General features: G+C 29.4%; 1 protein-coding gene across 2 annotated transcripts in view; it reads left to right on the forward strand.

Moving 5' to 3' along the window:
* The window catches only part of wts (serine/threonine-protein kinase warts), a 101,511-nt gene extending 79,384 nt beyond the window's left edge, over window positions 1–22,127 (forward strand). The window contains exons 7-8 of one of the 2 annotated variants that reach the window (XM_075361517.1): window positions 2,494–2,777; window positions 12,571–22,127. In XM_075361517.1, the coding sequence (XP_075217632.1) occupies window positions 2,494–2,777; window positions 12,571–13,002 (716 nt within the window). In that variant the 3' untranslated portion in view covers window positions 13,003–22,127. The remainder of the gene's footprint in view (window positions 1–2,493; window positions 2,778–12,570) is intronic. The other variant, XM_075361525.1, reaches the window with a different exon arrangement.
* Window positions 22,128–27,093: the final 4,966 nt, after the last annotated feature.

Genomic DNA, 27,093 nt, shown 5'->3' on the forward strand with positions numbered 1-27,093 from the left:
TGAATATTTACTTGTGTATTGTTCGTGTAAAACAGGTATTTAAGATGGCATTACATTAGGGATCTTATACGTTTTCAGTATTCTATCTTATACCACCAAAATAATGGATTTTAATATTATATTAATATTAATATATATATTATATTATATTATACCTGTAATGTTATTGAGCATTATTTGTGGCTAAATGATCACTCTGAACATAACAAAACCATTTGTAAAATATTCTAGTGGATGAGATAACAGTTATCTAGCTTTGTTTTAGTTTCCTGTGCAGTTTTGAATTTCAAATTCTCTTTCAACCATTTTTCATCACAAATCACTTACTTGATGGACATAAATCACTACAAACATTAAAACTACGAGGTCTGTAAATAAAGTAATGAGACTGGTTCAGAAAAACCTTTTATTTACAATCCAGTTATATATATATATATATATATATATATATATATATATATATCTCCTTCGAAATAGTTCCCTTGGAAAGCTACGTAACGCTTCAAATGGTTTTCCTACTCTTCATAGCAATGTTGGAACTCAGAAAACGGAGTATCCTTCAGATGGTTGGTTACATTTTGTTTTTTTATGTTTTCTACTGTTCCAAAATGGTGTCGTTTCAGGTGTTTTTTTAAAGTCGGGAACAGAAAAATATCGCAGGGACTCAAGTCAGGTGAGTAAGGTGGTTGAGGAACTACAGAAATGTTTTTCTTTGCCAAAAACTCATTAATTGAGAGTGCAGTGGGACAAGTTGCATTGTCATGGTGCAGCATCCAGTTGTCTTTGATGGTTTCATGTAAGCAACTCTTTTCTGCAATTTTTTAAGAATTTCTTAGTAAACATATTTATTTACAGTCTGTCCTGTAGGCAAAAACTCCTTATGGACAATGACATTACTATCAAAGAAACACATTAGCATGGTTTTGATTTGCTCATTTTTGCTTTTTTGGGATGTGGCTAGTTTTGGGATGCGAGTAAGTTTTGAAGTGGTGCCACTCCTTGCTCTGGCGTTTTGTTTCTGGGTCGTACTCAAATATCCAAGATTCATCAGTAATAACACTTTTTAGTAAATCAGGATCAGTTTCAATTCGCCCTAGAAGATCGCAGCACACTTCCACCCTGTTGTTTTTCTGTTCAACAGTAAGGTTTTTTGGAACAATTTTGCACAAACTTTTTTCATGTCTAATTCATTTGTCAAAATTTGATGGACTGCAGTATAATTCAAATTAAATTGTTCTGCATTCATTCTGACAGTTAATGACCAGTCGTACCACATCAAGTCTGATTCACTTAACATTGCCTTCACCTTTTGACATTAACGGTCTTCCAGAGCGTGGATTGTCCGCAACTGATTTCTGGCCATCTGAAAATGCTTTAAACCACCTAAAAACTTGGGCTCATGGCAGAGCACCACCTCTATACGGCCTTTTCAATTTTGAAAAAGTTTCAGTAGCATTTTCACTGAGTTTAACACAAAACTTAATTGCACAATGTTGCTGATAATTAGTATCAGTCATTTTTGTAATGCTCAACAACAACTCCTTTCACGAAAAGTTTGTTTACGTCTCATGTGGCAACAATAGAGCAAAAATATTAATACCTAATATAAATCAGTTGTTCATATAACCCTATGTTTGCTAGTAACTTTATTAGTGTTGCCACTTTGGCGGGTAAAATAAAAAATTGTCTTATTACTTATTTTACAGACCTTATATGAATATATCTTACTGAAACTAGTAGTATAGCTCCTAGCGAAGATGCTGGAAAATAAGAAAGACATTAGCTATTGTTGAAATCATGGAGAAGTATATTTACTATGATTCCCATCGTTTACTACATAAAATTATCTAACAATCATAATCATCATACTACAATAAGTTAACTCCCTGAATGACAAAATTCTTCAAATTCTAGTATATTAATATAAATATTATTGACCTCGACACTGTCACAGACAATATTCAAAGTACAGCTAACCTTATTCTTATAAAAAGACTATCCTCCTTCTTATGCTTTTCAACTGTACTTTAAATTTAAAAAAAATATATACTGCATTTACTTAACTTCTCAAATATAAGTGCCATATAAGTTTCTTTATTCTTCTTGAGCCTTCTTTTATAAAAATATCCAGTGTGTAGTGGCTTTCTTCTGATATGAATGTATTTTTTTCTGATATGCTTTCTGAAGCATTATTTCCTGATAGAAATGATAATTTGCAATATTTTAGTGTATAGATATTTTTTAGATGTACTGAAATAAATTATTAATTTACTATATTTTAGTCGTATAAATATTTTTTATATGTTTTGTATTTGGTTTTGCCTTTAATCTTACTAAATGTTATGGTAATATTACAAATATTTTTCAATATTTGTTTTAATTATTGTTTTCACTATGTTACATTTAGGTGTTGTAATTTGTTTTTCACCTAGTCGATATTGTTGTTTTATATTTTTTGTAATATGAATAGATTATTCATTTGTTTTGTGTCAGGAGAACATGGAAGACAAGACTCTATGGATCCTAGTGAAGAATGGAATGGTTCGGAGTGTCGTTGTCATCAGCTTAAACCATTAGAAAGGCGGCGAAAGAGGGAACATCAACGTTGTTTGGCGCATTCTTTGGTCGGTACACCAAATTACATAGCTCCTGAAGTACTACTTCACACCGGTTACACGCAGCTTTGTGATTGGTGGAGTGTCGGAATCATTTTATATGAAATGTTAGTTGGCTCTCCACCTTTTCATGCTGGAACTCCTAGTGAAACACAGTATAAGGTATTTTTATTCTTTTATTTTTTCTATATGGAGCAGATCTAGTATCATATTGTTCGTGTTTACGAGGGGCACGGATGGTTAAGCGTTAGACATTCTGTACAGGAGGTCTAGTGTTGATGGCCAAACAATTTGCGTTTGTGTTAAGTATTTCTACAATATTGTATGAATATATGTTACAGATATACATTTCATGAATGATCTGTGGGCCCCAAATAAAAAAAATTGTGCTATAGATATCTGAGAATAGAAAAGTCATAAGAATTAATTAAAAGATTTCTTTAAAAAATGTATTTGTCATTTAAAAAAATAAACTTTCAGTTCGGTAATGATAACTTTCATCAGAAAGCAGCCAGCATATACTATTGATGCTACTTTGTATTTGTGCTGAATTTAAAGTTTTCAGGGTTTTTTTTTAAAATTAAAAATACACATACTTAGAACCAGATTTAAAGTGTATTTTAGGGTTTTTTAAGTCATATTAAATATTAATTTGCTGTATTTTTATATATCTGACACATAGAGGATTTTTTAATTTAGATATTTTTTTTTTTTAAACTTTTGAGTTTATTTTACCATTTTATAATTTGTTCAATGGTTGATATAGTCGAGCTCTGTATATTGTGGTAAAGTATCTGGGTATAAAAAAGAGCAGTGTTACAACTTTGTCATGCCTCTTGAGACTAAACAATTTTTGTGTATGATGAAGTCACTCTTTTGGTATTCCGTGACGTCAAATAAGTTTTCTATACTAAATGAACAAGTCGTACACACTTATTGCGGTAACGTAACAGCTAAATAAGAATTTATGGTAACTGAACTTATGTAGTACTTTCAGAGTATTTGATTGACATGCTCTATATAATTTTTATTTAGAACTTTAATTCACATGAAACAGTAACAGTAAAATGGATTGAATAACAAAATTGCTTACTTGTTATTCCATTTTATTTACTAAAGGACTTTACTATTATAAAGTAAAGTATAAAGTACTTTATACTTTACTTAGTACTTTTATATTTATAAAGTAAAAAATTACTCTAAATGAATTTTTGTTTTACTTCTATATATTTTATAGTTTTTTTTTGTGTTAAAACCATATCTGAGATTGCAATTTAGAAAATTCAGTCAAATTTCTAGTTTGGATGAGCAACTGGTCAATAGAAAATAACTGGATTACTCCTTTATTTTCACTAAAATTTGTATTATTTTGCTATAATCTCATTCACTCCCTATTATCATCATTAGTTCTATTTATTATTTATAAACTGAGTAAATTTAATAGATTCAACGAAAAAATATACATTTTAGACAACTGGATGTAGCCATTTTTATATGAATAATAGATTCTTAGAGAGTCAGTACAGGTGATGAATGTATTGAATTTTACAAAATAATGAATAAAAGAGATCATTTCAGAATATTCATAAAAACAGTGTTCATAAAAACAATATTCTTTTAAAACTGATATATTGATCACATATAATGCTGTTGTTAGGCATTTTAATTAAAAATGAGCACCAGAGTAGTTGACACAGTGTAATCTACTGAACCAAACATAATAATTTTTCTAGTATCTGTTGGGGTTCAGAATTTCTGTACCATGCTGTCTTATTGTAGTTTGGCATAACTTAACCCACCAGGTTCTAGTGGTGAATGCATCTTCCCAAATCAGCTGATGTTAGTTCCTGTTAGTTTAAGTCCTATTAAAGGCAGGTACTATTATATGAATTTGAATACTAGATCATAGATGCCGGTATTCTTTGTTGGGTGGGTTTCAATTAAGCACACATATCAGGAATGGTCGAACTGTGACTACAAGACAACACTTCATTTACACCTATAATATCATCCTCTGAAGTAATACCTGAACGGTAATTCCCAGAGGCTAAACAGGAAAAAAAACAGAAAAAATTCGGCATAAATTAATCTTTGAACTTGTGGCTGCGTTAACGATATAATTAAAAAAGAAAAATAATTTTATAAATTTAGTGTTGCAAAAGAAATGTGTGTCATGAGAAAAATCTATGTAGAAAAATATGAATTATTTTTTAAAAATTGGGTCATTCTGTATCAAGTCAATACCATTCACAACCCAACCAACTGCAATTTTCATGAAATTTGGTATGAATTAACTGTTGATAGAGTTATGAAAAAATACTGAATTTCAGATCTGTCATTAACTGTTTTGTTTTTAAGAGCCTTTCAAATTTGCTGGAAAATGACAGTAGTGTTACATCAACACTACTTTGTTATTTATTAAGGTAAAATGATAAATTTGGACTTATTTTGAAACTTATTTGATGTTCTTTCATGTGATGTATTACAAGCCTATGTTTACATAAATCTTTATTTCAAGATCCTTTAACCTTGAATTTGATAAAAAACTGGTATTCAATCATTTTATGAAAAATATATTTTATTCATCATTATATTATAGAATAGCTGTGCAAATTTGAAACTGGGACTTCATTGGGATCAAGAGAAAAAAATGTGTATCAATGTTTTAACAAAAAAATCTTTTTTGTGGAGTTTTGAGGTTGTAAATGCTTAAATTTTTGTTGTCTGAACTTGTAAAATCAAATAAAATATCTTGCAAAAAGAAACTAAAAGTAATGAAGTTATACGTTGCTCATTTGTTTTGTCTAGTAATAAGAAATAGAGTATATTTCAACTCAGTCAAATGACCAATGATGATCTAATGCAATGACTCAGTGTAATTAATACAAATTGAAAGACAAACTTCATTGAAGCTTACTATATCATCAGTTTAGTCATAGTCTGTTTCCATTGTTTTAGTGTAAACAATATTACATATGAGCTAAAATATTTGATTTATTTAAATAATTTATGTTTGGGATGACATGATGCAAGAAAGTATGGCACTGTGTAAATACCTGCCCGGAAGTCAAGATATTGAGTGTTTGTTTATTGACTGCTAACTGTTACAGTTTTTTTTTTTTTTTTTTTTAGTCATCTTTTGAAGTATGGAAATTTAGAATAATAAATGTTGTAATCCATTTCAAGAAGTAGGTCATAATAATGTTACTAAGAATTTAAGAAAGGTGTTAACCATGGATGACAGAAAAAATCCATGTTTGAAAGTGATTGGGAGATTTGTGATAAGTGTCAGAAAAAACTTGCTTCAATTAGTAATAAAGCTTCAGAAGAAGAAGCAAATGCTGGTGAAGAAGCCCTTTATGATGAAACAAATTATGCATTAGACAGTCTCAGTGAGAGTAGTGAGATTGGGGAATCACCTGTAAAATGCAAAAGATTCCAAAAATGGAGTCATCAATGAAGGAAAAAATATTCAATATAGCTAATTAATTCTCCGAGACTTCTTCTCAGGTTAAATGCAATAGCTAAATCTTGGTACATTTGAAAGAAAAATGTAATTGTACTACCGATAGAAGTCTTAAAATAACAATTCTTACTCTTCTTCCACAAATTTGGAGCATCAAAAAAGTGCAAGATGAATAAAGTACAAGATGAATTCCGAGGATCTACCAATTGCATGACGTGACAGGCAAAACAAATAGTTAAAGAATAAGGGATTCTGTCATCACTGAAACCTAAATCTGGAAGGTGTCTGGATCAAAACATAGTTGGATGTATTCAGGCATTTTATAAATCAGATGTAAGTCGTGGAATGCCAGGCAAAAAAGACCGGGTCACAATCAAATTACTTTGTGGAAACACTCTATTTTATTATTTATTTTAAAATCCAAGAATTTACAGACACTTGAAATGATAATTTAGTTACGTCTGACTGCCTTAAGCATGATAGAAGAAATTCAGTTCACCTTTTTCAGAAAAAAACAAATTCAATTTTTAAAGGAAAAATATAATATGAATTAACTAATTTACTTCTCAGATGGCTCAGTAGCACAATATAAAAATCTTAAAAAATTTTGTGAATTAAACATATCATAAGGATGACTTTGGTGCTGAGGCGGAATGGGACTTCTTTGCCACATCACATGGCAAGGGTGCATGTGATAGTCTTGGTGGTACTCTTAAAAATTTACATCAAAAACAAGTTGACGACACCCGTATTAAGATCAAATAACAACAGTCACTTAGCTTTATGATCGGGCTCGGTCAAATATTAAAAATATGAATTTCATATTTGTTTCAAATGAAGAATGACAGAAGGAAGAAGAGAAGAATATTTTGCAAAAACGATGGTGATTCCAGGTACTCAAACATTACATGCTTTTTTTACCAGTCAGGAAAGGATATTTTAAAACAAAAAGTATTTCTGAAAATGAAGAATGTGAACAACATAAAGTTTTGCATGAAACAAAAGTCTGTTTACCTGAAATTTCTGGTTTTGTCATTTGCATTTATAATTGGTGCCTGGTGGTTAGCTTGTGTATTATCTACAAATGAATCTACAGAAGAAGTTAAAGTAAGTTTTCTTCACCCTCAAGGTCCCATCTTCTTACGTTTATTCAGCAGACAGTGATATGCTAATATTAACTCGACAGGAAGTACTAATGAAAGTTAATCTGAAAATTGCTACTGGATGTACATATACATTATCTGAAAAGGAAACTACTCAGGCAAATGAAAAACTGAGAATGAAATAATCAGGTATTTCAAACCGCATAACACTCTTTAACTTTATACTAATGTTACTAATGTAATTTTTAAGTAGCAGTAATTGAAAGTCAATGAAAATATCAGATTGCATTTATTAAATCATTATTATAAAAAATTATTCTTATTAAGAAAAATTTACTTTGAAAAATAATCAGTACATTAGCATTAATCAATACAAAAATGTTGTTGTTGTATTTTATCAGACTATTGTTAAAATTAATACAAATTAAAATATTTATTTAAAAAACAACTACTGGAATGAAACAGTTAATTTAAGAATGTGTAAGACTTAATTGAAATTTTATATCGATTTACGTTACATTTTTATTGATTTGTCATATGTTTTTGTATATTGTGTAAGATTTTAAGATAGTCAGAATGTCCAAATCATAAATGCCACAGCTATAATTATTTAGACGTACATTACTATATTTTAATTATTAGTCATGCAATTATTATTTATATTATATTCTAGCTTCTTATATTAGAAGCAAGTCTTGAAATCAAAATTTATATAAACATAGGCTTGTGTATATCATATGGAAGAGCATCAAATAAGCTTTAAAATAAGACAAAGTTTATCATTCTACCTTAATAAATAAAGTTATTCTACCTTAATAAAGTTATATTGACCTGACACTACTGCCGCAAGTCAAAATTTTGCCATTTTCCAGCAAATTTGAAGGTCTCTAAAAACGAAAAGGTTTATGATTCATATTCAACAGTTTCTTATAACTCTGTCAGTAGTTAATTAATACCAAATTTCAGGAAAAACCCAGTTGGTCAGGTTTTTGTGGGCTGTATAGATTTAAGATGGATTGACCCAACCATAAATTCACTTGTATAATTTGAAAAAAATAATGTTTGGTAGCATAAATTTAAAATAAAATTATTTTTATAATGTCAATTAATGAAATGTTTTTAATATTTTAGTGTCACTTTATATGTGTGAGTAGCTTAGCACATTATAAGTTCCAGTTAATAATATGGAGTGTCCGGGTTAAAGATATCCAAAAGTAACAGGTGAAATTAAAAGAACCTGTTAGTATAATTTAATAATTTTTTTTTTGTTATAAACACAGCAACTCAAAAAGTTTTAAGTAGGTTAGTAAAGTTCAATGTGTGAATCTTTTGTAGCTCGGCAGACATCTACATGATAATCTAACTCTTGCCAGTTGTTGAGGAACATTGCGGCATTATTAAACCAATAGCTTCAACAATTTTCTGTTTTAAATTGTCCAAGTCTTGAACCTTTTTTTGGTACACACAACTATTAAAAAATCCCCTAGCAAAAAAATCCAAAGGATGATATCTGGAGATTTAGGGTGGCCATGCAGTTGGACCTCCTTGTCCAGTCCAACAAACATGGTAAGATGTCGATAAAAATGTGGTGGAACAACAAAGTTCACAAGCACGTTGAGGTATGTGTGTCCTGTTGCATTGGGTTCCATGAAAAAAATGGACCAATGACATCTTTTTTATGCAGTCTTAATTAGACATTGACTTTAGTGTATTCCTTTCCTTTTCGATTACTGTATGCAGGTTTTCAGTATCCCAAATATAACAATTGTGTCTGTTAACTTTCCCACACATATGAAAGATTGCCTCATCACTAAATAATGATGTATCAAGATAATTAGGATTGTTTTTGATACAGTGAATTACCTCTGCAACAGGCTGATATCATAGACTGTGTTCATTTGGTTTAATGTGTGATAAAGGAGTTGTAACTTGTAAGCGCACAAACAGAGCCGCTTATGAACAATATTGTGAACAGGGAATGAAGAATTTGCAGTTTGTAACTAGCCTGCCTAATTGACTTTTCAGGACTGGCAGTGAATGAATGCATTACATATATGATCCTTATTTTCGTCACTAACTGAAACTTTTGGATGATTTCCAGTTTGTGAAACCAAGCTTACAGTCTCTTTTAAATTCATTTCCCACCGATGAATACACTTGGGATGAAGGAGGATTGATATTCCATTTGAAACCATTTTATAATCCATTTGAAACCATTTTGTAATCCATTTGTAACCAGTTGAAACTCTGCTAACCAAAGCTTGCACTGAAACTTCTGTTGTGAGGTCCACATACCGACCGACTACAATTGCATTGTGAGTCAGTTTACCCGTGCATACATGTTCCACTGACGTTGAAGGTATTTAGAGTCTATTGAGTCTACAAGAGATTATGATGATTGGTTTTCTACATATAGGCAATTACTTTTGAATACCTTTAGCCTGTATGATGTACATACTATCATAATGTAGTTATCTGTTCTGAGGTAGATCCCTTGAACCAGTTCTCCTTTGACTCTTGTTTATTTCCTGCTAAACGTTTGAGTTCTTAACCCATCATCTCTTTTTGATACCTTCCGTTAAACCCATCTAACAATATTTTTGTTCAATCCTCCTTTCATAATATGATGGACTTTCAATAATTAAAAATATAAATGACTGCAGAAAAAGTAATATTTATTTAATGACTTAAGATTTATTTAATTCTTTTCAACATAATCCCTGGTTAGGCACTTGTTCCTTTTTTCTGTGAGCTTTTTTATTCTTTAATAGTAAAGAACTATTCACCTCTTTGTCTGAACCATTTTTGTAATCGCATTCTTGATCCGCTCATTGTTTCCTAACTTGGTGCCACATAAACGTTTAAAGAATCAAACAAAAACTTTTGAATACTTTCCTGTGTTTTTTTTTTTAGTAATATGAAGAGAAGGCATTATCGTATAGAAAAAATATGCCTTTTGAGAGAATATTGGAATGTTTCCTCCTTATTGCAGGTTTTAATTTTTCTAGAATATTACAATAGTGCTCGCTGTTGATTACCAAATAATCACAATAAATTAGTGATTATAAATAATCACTGAACCTGCTGATTCTTTGACTTTCAAATTTTTCTTGACGCATAAGCTCAGATGTTTCCAGTTGACTAAAATAACAAATCCAAGTTTCATTACAACTTATGTGATCTAAAAAGAACGTTATCCTGTCTTACTAAAAGCCATTTGTGTGTGTGTGTGTGTGTGTGTGTGTGTGTGTGCGCGCGTGTGTGTCTGTTGGTCCCTTTGAGCATCGAAATGTACCAATCACTAGCGGAAAATCCCATTTCTTTAGTACGTGTTGTGGTGGTCAGGTGTATACTTGTTATATTATTACATGTCGATATATCACTATATTTTTTGAAATTCAACATTGAAAGGGGTGATGAAAGTTAGTCCCATTTCCACAACTAATAATCAAAATATTCCTTAGATTGTGGCTTGCAAATACTCTTCAGATAAATATCTAAAAACCATTTTTGGGTTTTTTGAATATCAAATTTCTAAGGAGTGCGGCAGTATACAGCCTGCCCAGCGGCCTAACCAACAAAGCCACTGTTTGTATATGTACAACTGCAACTGGCTGCTTCTTCCTTCAGTTACTTTACTAAACAAGAAAATAAATAAAAATTAAAAAAAAATGACGACCAAAAAACTATTGCTGACAAACCTTGCCCTTAAATAGAAAATAATTACTAATATAGGATAATTAGCGAGGGTGACAATTTTGTATAAAGTATTTCAGTAGTATAATTTTTTAAATTATTAAACATATATCCTACCCTACTAAAGGGCATTTGTATGTGGTGTCTGTGTATGTGTCCGTCCCCCTTAGCTGAGCACCAGAATGTACCAATCACTTGCGGAAAATCCCAATTCATTAGTACATGTCTCATGGTAGTAAGATGTATACTTGTTTTGTTATTATATATCAATATATATGTGAAATATTTATTTTTTTATTTATATGATTTTTCTTCATAAAATAATAAACTATAACCAAAAAGTAGGTCCCGGAATGTACCAATCACTAGTGGAAAATCGTGATTCGTTGGTATCAATTTCTAGAGTTAAATAATTTAACTTTCATTGTATCAATTTTTATCATTCAAAAATATATATATATATATATATATATACAAGAGGTAATCAATTTTGGGCACCTAATAATCCCATACTGAGATGCCGCCCACCAGGGCAACCTGCCCGGAGGACCTAGCAGTGGAAGGCGTGCCTACAGCACATCTCTACAGCTACTCTTCCACTAAAATACTTTTTAAATTCTGCAAAAATGTGAATTCAGCTATCTGTTGATTCATTATCTCAGGATCCACCTTGAACAAGTTTTGCGGTAATTTATTTTATTATGGATAATGAAATGAATAGTGTTGATACTAGTATTACAAGGTTCAGCAATTTCCCAAATTTTTTTTGCATCTGTCTTCACAGATAAGAACAGTAATTTGATTTTCCAAAAGCATCAGTGGAAAGTTCTATCTATCTTCTGGTATGATGAATATCAGTGACCTTCTGTCAGTTTAAACTGTTGAATTGAACTTATATAAAGAATTTGTACAGTTAATATCCTTTTTACTATACTGTTTTAACTGCAAGTACAAAGTAAATTTAACAAAACAAGAATTTTTTTTTTAAGCAAGATTTAAATTGTTACTAAAAGCACTCATCTCAACTGGATGAAGTAATATTTGTAAATAAAATGTACCTGCTGCAGGGAAAAAGTATTGTTAAACAAATTAAGCATGTGTTTTTAACTGCTAGTGTTGTGTAACCTTAGTGAAGGTTACAGGCAGATTTACCTTCCTACTGAACCCTTGTAAAAATATAGTTATCCTATCGGTTGCCAGTGTCAGCTACAGGACATCAAGTGACAAGATTTGTATGGGACATGTCCAAGAGTGAAAAGTTAAATAAAAAAAAACAGGAAGGTAAAAGAAAGGATATTTAACTAAAGGACTTCCGAAGAATAGTAGAACTAATGTTTACCAAAATAGTTTGGAAATATTTTCATTAACATCAACTTTTCAAGTTAATATTATTATTCATTTTATTATTGCAGTTTAAGTACTTTATGATCACTAACTTGCTTAAGAGCAAAGATATTACCTATTTTTATTTTATTACAGTTATCTTTTCATGCGCATTATTGTATTATTACTTAGAAATTTGTATTTTAATTTATCAGTTTTTAATATTTTTACATTTATCCTGATCATTGTGCTCTTATATTTAGGTGAGCGATGTGTAAAAACAATTTTATTTTAGTGATTTCCTTAATGTAATTTTTTACAGCCGACAAAAGATTTTATTAAGTACATCAGGGTTTTATAATTTCAGGTTATAAATTGGGAAACAACGCTGCACATTCCAAAAGCGGCAAATTTATCACCTGAAGGAACCGATCTGATATTAAAACTTTGCACTAGCGCAGAACGACGGCTGGGAAAGAACGCGAATGAAGTCAAGTCGCACCCGTTTTTTGCAAGTATAGATTTTGAAAAAGGACTACGAAGACAACCGCCACCGCATATCCCTCGCATACAATACTCTACCGATACTTCAAATTTTGACCCGGTTGATCCTGATAAATTAAGAAATTCTGCGTCATCGGATTCGTCAAAGTCTGATGAATTGTCAGATAACGGAAAACCGTTTCATGGTTTCTTTGAATTTACATTTAGAAGGTTTTTTGACGATGGCGGTGGTACACCCTATGCTAATAGAATAAGTTTGGACGATAATGACAATCAAGGAGCCGTGTATGTATGACAGTGACTTTATTGGATTTTTTTTTGAAATGTGGTTTTGTTTGTTATTATTTATTTATTTTTTTTTGAGAGTCTTGCTCTTGTCAAATATCATTTAAATGCATTGCGTTATAGACAATCGTTGTGAAGACAATCTGATAAGAGCAGCACTGCTTACAAGTGATCAGCTTTGGTTGGTGCATAGTAATGCTATATATATATATATATATTTATATATATATATTTTATCTGTTATTGTTTGTTGTTTGATACCAAAAAATTATTAAGATGTATCTATTTGTGTGTAATTGAATGTAGAATCGAGAATGGTGATTGTGAAAATTCTCTTTTTCAGTTACCCTAATTTTTTTTTCTTTAATTTATGTATGTATGTATGTATGTATGTATGTATGTATGTATGTTATGTATGAGATGTAAAAATGTTTATAAAAGTGTCTATTAGGAAGGTGATCAACTCATTAGAAAATTGATTTCATTGAACTTATATTAAAACTTTGACTTTGCTACGACTCTTCATGGCTATCCCAGCCATAAAAATGGGTTTTTTATTTATGATAAATTTCTTATTATTAAATTTTTTTCAAACAAACTCCTAGTTAGTTCACACTTGTGTATTTTTCGTACAAAGAGAATTTTATCAAAATTGTAGTGATCTGTTTGAATTTTTATTTCTGTTTGTAATTTAATAGAGTGCTTTTTTTCTTTCATTAGTAGTTGGTATTTTTGTTTTTATTTATAAACTGCACTCTGTGTATTCAGATTTCATTATCAATAAAATTATGGAAAAAAGTTTTAATATTTTCATAGAATTATAATTTTATATTATCACCGTTTTTTCTTGTTAAATATCTTTTTATCTGACAGCAGTAGGATTTAGTTTTTTGCTAGGCTTGATTAACGTAAATTAATATATTAAATCGGTTGCCTTAATAAAAGTGAAAGTAGATAGTCTGTGGTCTGTGATTATAATTGTATTAATAATAATTATATACGCATACAGTTATTATTTTATATGAGTATACTTGTATATAAAGTGCCTTGTACATTTCATCTGATGAATAAATTTTATTCAGATATTATATTTATATATACACGTATATATGTTTTATAAAGCATTTTTTATTTATGAAATTATTTTTTTATCGGTTTTTTTTTTTAATTATAAAATGTACTTTTAACTTGTTTTGTTATGTTTAAAAAAAAAGTGTTTTTCTCTTTATTGTATTTATTGAAAAACTTGTCCACCGTCGAGGTTTTAAGTAGCTATTTATTGTGTTGACTCAGTTCAATCAAATTTGAATTCGGTTAACAATTTTTTTATCCCATTATTAAACATACGCTTAATTGATTGAAATCGTATAATTATTATTTTTTTAGTCTCGTTTGAAAAATGGATTGCAAATTTTACCAAATAGTACGCATTTACATTTAGGAATATTATGATTTTACTAAATTACATCAATTAAAAGTTCATAGTCTCAGATTTAATATGTTATCCATTATTAGGTAAATACATTAATAGAGCTCATTCAAATGAGATCTGCTTGATTTATATATGCACCAGGCAGTCATTTCTGTCACTGAAATTAATATTATAAGTGTGTAATTATTTGAGAGAATTTTTATTAGGCATTTATTTATATTACGAAGCAAAATTCCCTTTCGGTTTAGACCTCCTATACCTGATATTGGATTTTAAAATATGGAAGATGCCTCTGCAGTTTGAAAATTTTGTTAATATTAGAAGTTTTCATTGATATCAGATGATGCTCAGAATAGAATTGAATTTTTTATACATAAAATATATAAAGCTGTAGTAGCATAAAAATATTAATTTTGAATTTCATAATTTAAAAATGAAGCTAAATTTAGATAAGACCAAGATTCATATAAACATGATTGAGTATTCTGATTAAATTTGGAATCCAAAATTACTCCTAATATTTTATGTTAATGTTTTAAGCCATGATAAAGTGGTATGAAGTCATCTTCATTATTATCTGATGTTCTGATTGCAGTAGTCCCCTAGGCCACTGCTATCTTTACCCATCTCTGTTCCGAGTGTTTTCCTATGTTCCCTAAATGTTTCTGTTCTTCATCTCTTCTATTAAGTTCATCCTTCTTTGTTGCTTCCTTTCTCCTTCATGTTCTAACCAGTTTCCTTTTCTTTTTTGTACTTCCTGCATAAGTTTTCTTTTTTCTTTAATCCTGTAAATTACTTTGTCATTCCTTGTTTGGTACTTTTTCAGAATCTGACAGCCAGTTTTTTTTAACTTAATACTTGTAAAATAGCTTGTTTTTTAATGCTTAATTAAAAATATTTTACAAAACTTATATTTAGACAATACAAAATACAACTTTTTGGTCAATCATTGAACAACTTTTTTGTCTCATTAAACATTACTTGGACAATAGAAGATAAATAAATGCCAATTTTTTTTTTTGTTATTAAACAGAAACAGATTCACTAATATGTTCCAGCATTACTTTTATTGCACCTTATTGAACCTACTATTGAACTAATTATTGAACCTTTTTCAATACAAGCTTTAATTATAATTACTAAAGTGACTTTCATACGATCTGGAACAGCATAGATAAAACACTGTTTTATTTTTCTACAGATTCCACCAAAATCTACTGGTTTGAGAGAATTCTTCTATTGTACTTTCGTTTTGAGAAAGAAGACTTGTCAATCTCCGCTGTCATGCCCGGTCTGCCAATTTTTATCAGATTTTAGAATAGGGTTATCTGCACAAACATCAACCAAATAGTTCTTCGACTTAGTGATATTTTCAATTTCCATGATCAATTCTTTCAGACAAAATTTAGTTATTGCATATTCATTAACCCAGCAATAAATAAACATAATAACTTTTTCAAGGGTTAAATGGCTGCCTTTTAGCCATCTACCATTTCTTATATGTATATTTTGGTAACATGATCGTTTATTGCACAACCAATGAATACTGTTTGCACTATAATTTCATTTTATTTCATGCTTTTTTCTATAACATCTTGCAGTGTGCAATATGTTTTTCTTACAAAAATTTCACTGCTTTTTCAGGATTATTAATATGTCAAACAATTGAAAAAAAAAAAAAGTGTATGGAGCCATTATATTCAGCGATATAATAACATACAAATCACTAGTAGTCAGAAGAAACAAATATGAACACCATGATCCATTCAAATATGTTCTTCCAAATGTACCTGAGAGAATTCTCATAATAAAGCTAACATTAATTGCTAATTGCAATATATATATATTATATTGCATATAATATTATATATTATATTGTACTGCATTATTGCTTATAATTATAAATATTATCTACCAAACTTAACTTATGCTTGCTTTGCTCAGTTAACCTTGACTAGTAAGCATAGGTTAAGTTTGGTTAGATTATATTTATAATTTCTCTGCAAATGGTAAAATTTTTAAAAGTGAAAATTATATAAGCGTATTTTAAAAAAAAAATTGGCTGTCAGATTCAAAAAAAGGAACTCCTTGTTTTATTTATCAGTCTAATTTTCTCCATTCTTCTTCATCATATCCACATCTCAAATTATTACAATATGTTAATTGTTTTTCTTGTTGGAAATAAACAATATTTTTATTTGTTAGCAGGATTAATAATCGTTTGTTATTTAAATTAATAGAGAATACGGTGGTTGCTCGTACAAACTTGAGGAGTTAAGAGATCATTTTTTATAAAACACTATGAGTTTCAGTTTAGTATTAGGGGATGGTCATTAAGTATTAATAAATTCTAGCAGCATTTTATTCAGCATGCTGTTTTAAATTTACTTATGCAGAGCCAGGTAGCATTAAAGCGCTTATAAAATCATTTTAACCTATTAATTTGTGATTAGAATGGTTTGTCATCTTGTAAACTGTCGTGGTAAATCATCACTCTCATGTTTATTTATTATATGTGAATTGAGTTTGTTTTTAATTCAGTAAATAACAATTTTGTATAAAAGTACATAGTTTTATGTACAAAGTACATAGTTTTTTAGCTTTATATTTATGTTTTTTTTTTAGTTTTTTTTTATGAAGTGTATGATTGTTTTAATTTATTTTCTGTAGATGTTATTTACTTATTGTATTTAGAATCATATTTGTTTATCTGTGCCCATGCTTGTTATAAATTGTTAAATCATGTTTTAGAAAACTTTTGAGATATAAAATATTATAAATGACATAATGTTTTTATTTCAGTTATTTTTTTCAATAAGTTGTTACATGTACAGCAACACTGCATCAAATCTAGTGTTATAAATGCAAACTATTTTAACAACAGATATTATTGTGAAATATATATATATTTCATGTTTTTTTCTTTAAGAATGATGCTAGAAAGTTTTTAACATAATCGGTTTAAGAAGGCAGTATAAAATAATGACAACGAATTTAATGCAAAATTAGGGTCTCATGGGTTATATGACCATCTCTATAAATATATAAAATAAAATATAAATGGACTAATTTAAGAATAAATTAACCTTGCTCATGCTATAATTATAAATATAATTAACCAAACTTAACTTATGCTCACTTCGCTGGCTGACCTTAACTAGCGAGAGAAGCGAGCGTTTGTTAAGTTTGGTTTGATTATATTTACAATTATATCATGAGCAAGGTTAATTTATTCTTAAATTAGTCCATTTATATTTTATTTTATATATTTTTAGTGGGAGTCGTATAACCCATGAAACCCCAAAATTAAATTTTATGACAAATGACCAAATGCGAATGGGTTAATGATATTTTAATAAAAGATGCCAAAAGCTACTTTTATTATGAAAAGTAATTGGTATGTATGTTTTGCTATATATTCAATCCATAAACATAACTTTACAAAATGTGTATCAATTAAAAATGTGGTATTTTAAATGTTATACCTTACAAAGGACTCTAGGAAAAAGAGTTGAATAAACTGTGTTCTTTTTTTCATTATCATAAATCACAAGAAAATCTGTAGGATTATTTAAGAAAATAAATCATTTTTTCCCCAATATTTTGTGGTAATACAATTTCATATTTCCACTACTTTATCCAGAAATAATAAACAAAATTAATGCTTTAGTGGATTTAAGAAGATTTAAAAATTATTATTTTCACTTAAACAGGAATTTTTTAAATTGTGTCTATAACATTATTATCTTTGTGTGCGTGTGTGTGTGCACACGCACCCTCATACACATGCGTGCATGTGTATGAGGGTGATTGAAAAGTTAGTCCTCATTTTGAAATACGTATACTTTCTTTACAAGAAATAGATATCAGAGAAAAACATTTAGCATGAGGCTCTATTTAAAATTTGGTATGGTTACCAGATTTCACTACCAGCTTCTCAGGCCATCCAGGAATCATGTCAGCTGATTTCACCAGGAACTCTTGTGGAATGGAAGACATAGCTTTTATTAATCACCCTTCAAGTTCCTCTAAAATCTTTTAGTTTGGTACAGTTGACTTGTTCCTTCAGCCAACTCCAAAGAAAAAAGTCATGGAGTGTGAAGTCAGGACTCCTGGCTGCTCACTCGTCTGTACCACAGCGATCTAATCATCTTCCGAGAAAGTGGACGTTCAGCCACTCGTGAACAAAACAGCAAAATGTGGAGGGGCGCCATCTTGCATGAAAATCAAATTTTCAACATTCTCTCAAGCGCTGATAACTGGCCAGATTTCTTGTTTCGGCACAGTTAAGTACCTTTCAGCATTCATAGTATCTTGAAGAATGAATGGATTCCCACAATCCTGTCAGAAGTCATCCTACACCACGTCGTTACTTTGGGTCAATTCAGCACTTTTTCAGAGATAACGAGTATCTTCTGCTTAATAGTGGCATTGTGATGGTTCACAAACCCACCGATGTGACGTACTGTTTCATCATTCCAGAGGATATTTTTAAACAGATATGATGAATGTTCATAACAAGGCAGCATATTCTACCCAGACTCAATTCGTATGTTGTAGTATTCAGCAAGAGTAATCGGCAATAGTTCTCGTACATAAAGATCAAACATCAAATTTGAGGAAGAAATTACCATAAATAAATAATTTATAAGTATTTTAAAATAGGGAGTTTTCAGTCGTCCAGCATATATTTTACAGCAGGAAGAAAAATAGGTTATAAAGGAAATAAGAATTTAATTTAGAAACTGCTGGGAATCTTACTTGTCTATTACAAAAAGAGGAGTAAGATTGCTTTTTGTTTTATGGAAGTGTGAAACAACTAACATTATCTAACAAATGTTTGAGATACTCAACGCGTTTAAAAAAATCAGTCTGATGTTATATCTTTTTATTCATTTCTTGTTTCCTAAAATGCAGGGTTCATTAAAAAAAAAAAAATAGCTGTTTGTAAAAAAATTATAAAACTATTGTTAAATATAGAGAACCATTAATTATGTAATAGCAGCTCTGATTGAAGTTACAGAACCCTGAAAAAAAGACTACTGGGAAAAAAATGAGAGAAAAATGCAGTACTTTATGTACCATGTTATATAATCCCCACAGATTTTCTTGAAATGAATTAATGGCTCACAACAATAATGAAGAAAAGAACAGGGTTTAATGCTATATAAATTTTTTTTTGTCAATTGACTTAATCAGTTATGAATAAATATAATTTAAAAAAATATATAATAATTGTTTGTACATGTTGCATTTTGCTATTATATATAGATTACATATTTCTTATGTGTATAAACTATTAGTTTTATTTCTTCCTAAATCCTTTCAATGGCTAATAATATCAACTGCATTATGTGGGGGAAATCTGACCCTAAAATGCAATTATAATTTAATTAAAACTGTTTAAATATATTAGTGTAACTATTTATATTTATAAAATTTCTTAATAGTAGTAATAATAACAATAAGATTTTGGAGCCTGCAACTGGTGATATTTCTGTCATAGAATCCTAGACAGTTAAAGTATTTTTTTAAGGCTTAACTGCACAATGAATTGATTTCTTCAGTTAAATGTTTTATTTCCTTAGCTTCAGCTTTTGCAAATAATTGCTTCTTCAGTTGTTGAGAGGTGAAACATGTTGATTTACCTTGATGGTTAAAACCCTCCTGCAGATAATGTAAAAGTCAGATTCCATTTTTGTCCCAGAAGACTTGACTAACATGTTGTGGGATAACTTTTTTCTTGTTTTTAATGTCTTTTGATGCATGTTTCTTTGAATTATGTTTATGATTTTGGGTCATGAATATATGCATAAGTTTTATCAATAGATTTAACAACATTAAAAAATTTTTTTTTAATTTTGTTGAAATTGGTTTCAAATGGTATGAGTAAATGGCTTCTCATTAAAAATATATCCTATTCGTTTTTGAGATATTACCAGCCTTTTTTTTTTTTTTGTTATATTCTGAGTGGTCATGGTACTTTGGTTATACTATGGTACTTATTGCGTTTTATCATATCTACCTTATTGTGGCAGCATGAACCTTGAAATGTCCTTTAATATCCCATCAGACTTGTCTAGGTCCTGGTTTTTAACACTGAAATCATATAAATTTATACAAATTACTATTGAGCTTTATCTAATACGTGTAATAAGTTTCTTATATTTCATCTTCATCAAATACCACATTTTTTCATGTACTGAAAATGTACTTGCATTTCTCAATCTACAAAGCTCAGTTAACAGTTGGGTGATTAAATGTCCTGCAACTATTGACCATATTTTGTCTTCCACATATCAAAGCTAATAGTGGAACTTTGTCTCATATACTGTTCAAACAAAACAGTATTAAATTTTCAGAAGACTGGTTTGATACAACTAGTATCAAACAAGTACAACTAGTATCACTAGTAGATTAATCTCCTTTGTCTCTATAAATCACATTTTTATGGAAGCATTTGTCCTCGATTGTTTTTCCTTCTGCTTAACATATTTTGCATCAGTTTCCACAATCATCCTCGGTTCCTTGATCATCTCTGGATTTTTTAATAACAAGCTGGCACAAATTTCCTGAAGGTAATGATTCTGATGAATAGTGGTACCATTATCCATCTCTTAAATTGCATTTACAAAACTACAACTATACAATTATGTAATATGTATAAATATCCAATTTTTTTTTTGGGGTGTTTAATTGACCATGTAAGGTTGAAGCTTTTGCACGGGAATATGAAATCGAAATTTTGTAGTATGTGAAAAATGCCATGGCTGACCAGAATTCGAACCTTGGCCTCTGGATGAAAGGTCAAGATGCTACCACTCTGCCACAGAGATCGGCAAGTTATTTAAGCATGAAATTAATGGTGTTGAAAAAAAAAAAATTAACTATTAAAGAACCATACATCCAGTCAAGCAGTTTTGTTATAAAATATGATAAACATTTTGTGGATAACCTTACTAAATCATACAATTTTATTACTGTATTAGCAGTGTTTTGTCATCACCATTATCGCACATCCTTAGGATATGAATGAACTTTTTTGGAAAAATTCAATAGTATTTTTCAAATTAAAACTCAGAAATCTATTGATTGTATTTAAAGCAGCCATAGTAATTTAATAGATTGTAAGAAATATTCAAACACAGTCTATTCTGCTTCCTTGTACAACGTTATTTAATTAGATCTTGCATATTGAATATAAATATTCTTAATGCAAAATGACAAGTAAACAATGTCCTTAAGCCATTAATTTTGCTAAACAAATTCAAGTAGGATTATGATGTCCTCCAAGTACCAGGATCTTAAAGTGAATTTTTGGAACTTTCACAATTGTTATTTAACCGATCCGACAGAACATTCTTCATCTTAAATGTTAGATGTCCCAAATATATCTATTAACCCAGTTCTTCAATGTAGATTGTATTAGGCTCTTATTATTTAATTTTTTTGATGTATAAATCTGTTTGGCAAAAAACAGATACTATATCACTGTTCAGCATATTTTTCCATATTTTTTCCATTGGTACTTTAGACTTGCAAAAAAAATTGAGTTACTGTTAGGAAAATTAAATTAATTAACGTATGAAATAATCAGTTTTGATCATTGCAATATTTGTTAAATCAGAAATTAGAGAAAATGAGAATAACAAAAAAATTTTCAACACTACCTTGTGTTATGTTTCCATTATTATCAAATATACTTAGCAAAACACTGATTAGAAAAATATATAGATAATTAATCTACTCTCTAACAAAATATAAGTTTATGACTAAAATAAATTTTTTAATTTATTATAATCTATCTGTGTGATTGTAAAAAGTTTCTACTTCAGTAATAAAATTTAATAAAACGCATTAGTAGTTGAAAATATAATATTATTTTTATTGTTTTTTTTTACAAATATACTTGGGTATTTTTAAATTTATAAAAGTCGAAATATATTGCACGTAAAATTTTAAGAGGGCAAAATATACAGTTAAAATAATGTTAATAATTATGTGATAAAACATGCTGAAAAGAGTAAAGACACTAGGCTATATCGTGTAAATATTCATCAATTATGTAAATGCGTTGCTGACACATTTGTTTTTTTTTTTATCATTACATGAATTATTCACTATTATTTTTTATTTAAATTTATTTTGGTAACTTTTCAAATAATTTTCTCATGCAAGATGTTATTTGTGATAATTTTAATTAATTGCGCTTTTATTTTGATATATAAAACTAGCTTTTAGAATGTAAATTAAGATGATATTACAATTTTTTTAATGATAGAATATCTTCCAAGATTGCTTGGGTTTAGAGGAAGAAATATATTAATGGCTTTCTTTTACATTTAGGAGAATTCTTTTACATATGTAATTAATATATTAGAAGATGATACTGGTTCCAAATCTTAGTGAAAGTTTACATTATTTCTGTAATATATTTAAAAAGCATTAAAAAATACAATTATTGATAATTAAACATCTTGTTTTCCATTATAAAGCATATTCTATTTAGAAATTCATGTAATATTTCAACAGGGTAAATATAAAGGCATTTAAACAGATATAATAAGAGTTATTGGTAAATTACATCAGTAGATGAATTATTAGCTCATTGTCTTGCCTTATTGAGTAATATCAAGTGCCATGGTTTTCACTATAATTTTTTCTTTTTATATTTATGGTTTTTAATTGTAAATGTTATTAAAAAAAATCCTGTTTTTGAAATGTTATCTTTATGGACAATTTTTTTTTGTTAAAGGAAAATTTTATCTACTCATTCTAATTATTATTAATATTATAAGTGCCATTTTGGTTGACAATTAAGAAATTATTTACTATCTGTGATTACTGTATAATGGATGTAAAAATTGATTGTGCCTATTTTAAATTTATTAATATTTAGCGTAGCATACATTTAAAAAAACCTATATTCTTCTACGGTTTAAATTACATGGCTGTTACCTGTATCTTAATGAGGGTCATTGTGTTATAGATGTTGAATTGATCAAAAGCCTACTATTTTCAACCTCTGACCGATCAGCAGCGGTTATTGTTGTTTAATGTATTAGCTGTGTTTTTTTTTTTTTACTATAATTTTAATTCGATTTAGTAGTTAGAAAGCAAATGTTAATTTGAAAGTACACTGATAGGTAACTGAGTTTCTATATTATACTGTTTATCCTTTTGTAAATTATGTCTGATTTTGAGGAAGAAATGTTTTTAACGCCGATTGATAAAGAAAAGGCAGAACTTATGACTAATAACCTGTTGCCACAAAAATGTATTGTTTAATGTAATTTTTTGGAAAAATTAAAAAAATAATTCCGAAAACAATGTATTCAATCATTGATTTAAGTCAATAATCCCAATATTTTCTCAGCTGTAGAAAAAAATACAGTGTGCAACTGTCTAAATAGCCATTAATTTACTCTTAAGAAGTTTATGACATTTATGACACTCCGCAAGGCTCTTGTCATAAATTACTTCACACTTGTCCATCAATGGATAACATTGTAAGTTTTGTTGCATAATGTAGCGTTGTGAATAGTTCATTTATAAATCATAATTTCATTTTAGTTTTAACTGAATATACTTGCTGACTTTTCAAATTTAAAGAAAACATCTTAAGAATTTTCTTTACGTTTTACATACTTAAGTAGAAGTACGTATTTATTTACAAAAACTTATAGGAAAAGTGAAAAAAAGTTTCTTAATCATAAGTTTTTGTTTTCTTTTATTAAAATATTTGTAAGCTAACTATTGAAACAAATGCTTGTTTCGTTTTGATTAAAACAAAAATATCAATTTAATGGTTTTTTGTTTATTTGTAGAAAAAAAGGTAAAATTTGAGAGAAAGTAAAAAATTATTGAGATAAAACTTATGTATTATGATTACATAATTCACAATACTTAACTTCCGTTAAGTATCATAAGTACTTTTCCTCAAACCTATTCACTAAAAGTGTATTTATATGATACTATTAGTTTACAGTATTTTTATTAGATACACATAATTATAACTTCAAGATTAGATTATATGTTTGTGCATCATTATATTCAGATAGAAATTCATTGGTTTTCTTCTGTACATTCAGATTAATTTAACTAGTAGATCTGGTCTCATTATAGAGTTCAGAATATTCAAACATTTTGATCCAGTAAATAGAAAGCTTCTTTTGAACATTTCCGTATTGCTCCTTGGAATATGTACTATAACATTATTTTTTTGTAATTCCTAGTGTTATGGTTGTGAGAAATTTTCATGTTCATATTATTGCAGACGATGTGCTTTACTGTCGCTAGACAGAATATATTCCTTATGCTGATCACCCTACTTATTATATCTTGTAATTGCATTGTCATATAATTGAAAGTACAGTCATTTTGAATGAACTTTTTAACAACTTGCTTTTGAATCACTTTCAGAAATGAGAGAACATTATTCCTTGCAACGATTATTATTTCCTTAGGCAATGATGCCATATCAGAGAATAGAATAAACTATCTCATAATATACTCATAGAGCATGTTTCTTATTGAGAATATTCCTGATTTATTTTTTATTTTTTTTTAATATCAATGGCAGATATTCTAGTCTTTTGTCATATATTCTACGTGATGATTCCATTTCAGATTGCTGTCAACAAAAAATAAATATTTTACACTACATATTATCTACATTTAATATTCTTCAGTTTATTTACACAAAAATAGGAGTCAAACAACTACATCATTTTTCCACTTAGTCCTTCCTTTTTGATCACTAGGTTCAGCAATCCACAAGATGTTTATTCCTTCAAAGAAGAAGTTTTTCAGTTAGTCGTCAAACCATTTATGCACTGATTTCTGCACTTCTTTGTCCGTAAAAAGCAACAATCTCTTATAGCATCTTAATAATCCAAAGAGATGATAATCAGAAAGTATGAGATCCAGGCTATGCACAGTTTTTCAGCGCTTCGGAACTGAAATTAGTAACGGTTTCAGTGGTCTAGTTGGCCTTAAGTGGGTACACACTATCATGCAACAACACTTTCTTAATCAGCAGGCCTCAGTGTTTGGTGCAGAATTGGTGGTTTCTGATTGTTTGCCGGCAGATCACTGTATCTTGCACTGTTGATACATATGCTGGATCGGCAATGGTAACACTAGTTACCATTTCTCACAACACTAGTTGCCATTTCTCAAGCTTGCTGAATCTCCCTGTTTGTGGTGGATGCTTCCCCTTCATACTTTTCCACACTTGTCTGGGAACTTTTAAACTTCTTGATCCACTCATACGCACTTCTACACAGAAGAGCCCTGTATTGTGTTGTAAGTGTCTCCATTGAATTTCAGCCCCTGGCACACCTTCCGATAGGAAATTGAATTGCTGCTCTTTGTTCCTTCTTGGTGCATACTTCTAGCAGAGGGGATAGGATTACAATAAAATAGAAACGACAAAAATGACTCTGTCAAGATCAAAATTCAATAATGTGATCACAGTAGTATCAACTCTAAGCATGTTTGTGTTGAAAGCGCTGTGATAAATCTGAAGATATGTTATGACAAGTGTACAGATAATTTTTGACTCGCCTATATATATATATATATATATAAACGTAATCTTATGATGGGCTGCTCTTAACCCATTAGTAGCATTAGTATCACCTAGAATTTACAAACTAACTTTTATAGAATCATGCTGATCTCTTTTTAAAAATCATAAAACTTTTCATTTTTCACATTAATGTAAAATTTTTTATAAAGTTTACCTCATCTTTAACCCCTTACCAATTTCTTTTTTTTTACAGAAATAAATGTTAGCTTGATCTTTTTTTTTATTGTATGAATTAACTCGCCATTACAGGCAGGTCATTAAATACACATGAAAATCCCTCGTTTTTGAACTGCCGCATCTCAGCCATTCATTTGAAAGGATTAAATTCCAATCTGGCATGGGATTCATATAAATTTCCATTTCATATTCCCACACGGAAGCTTAAGCTTATTTGATGAATTAATTAAAAAAAGAGGTTTTAAACAAATCAGTAATTTGAATTAGTTATAAAAGTGTAATTATAATGCATGGTCTTTTTATGAAATGTTCACACTAATGCCATAATCCATCATATCACTCGCCTGTTCCTGTAGTTAAAAGGGATGTATGCCACTATATCTTGTAGTATGCTCTTGCAAATTCACACTTTTTTGAGAAGGGTTTTTCATCTAAATTTACATAAATAGGAATCATTCATTGCCCTGCTTGTCCTGCATTCTTGATTGTTTTTACATTTTGCAGTAGCCTTTTATTATGCACACCTCTAATAGGATCAACAAAGTTCTCTGAACTATTGACACTATTGTTCATACCACATTCCAGGAATACAGTCCATCTTCAGATTTAATGGTTGTGCCAAGCCTTTTGAGTGATTTAATCATGTGTTTGCCTCTTAAGTGTTTCTGTAAATTGATCTGGCACAGATTATAAGAAAAATAGTTGTTTCTCTGCTTTCACCTGTTGGGTGGATTTATCCTATTTAGGAAAAATCTTATATTTCTGCCTTGAAATGCATGATTTATCAATTTCTTTTGTGCATCTAGAGCATTGATCCTGACTGGGTTAATTATTAAGGAAAGAGCACAAATGACACTTCCAATTGTGATCAATTCTGTTTACTTGCCGAGCTCATCATT

The sequence above is a fragment of the Lycorma delicatula genome, chromosome 1 (assembly GCF_047948215.1).
Source record: "Lycorma delicatula isolate Av1 chromosome 1, ASM4794821v1, whole genome shotgun sequence".
Classification (NCBI taxonomy): Eukaryota; Metazoa; Arthropoda; class Insecta; order Hemiptera; family Fulgoridae; genus Lycorma; species Lycorma delicatula.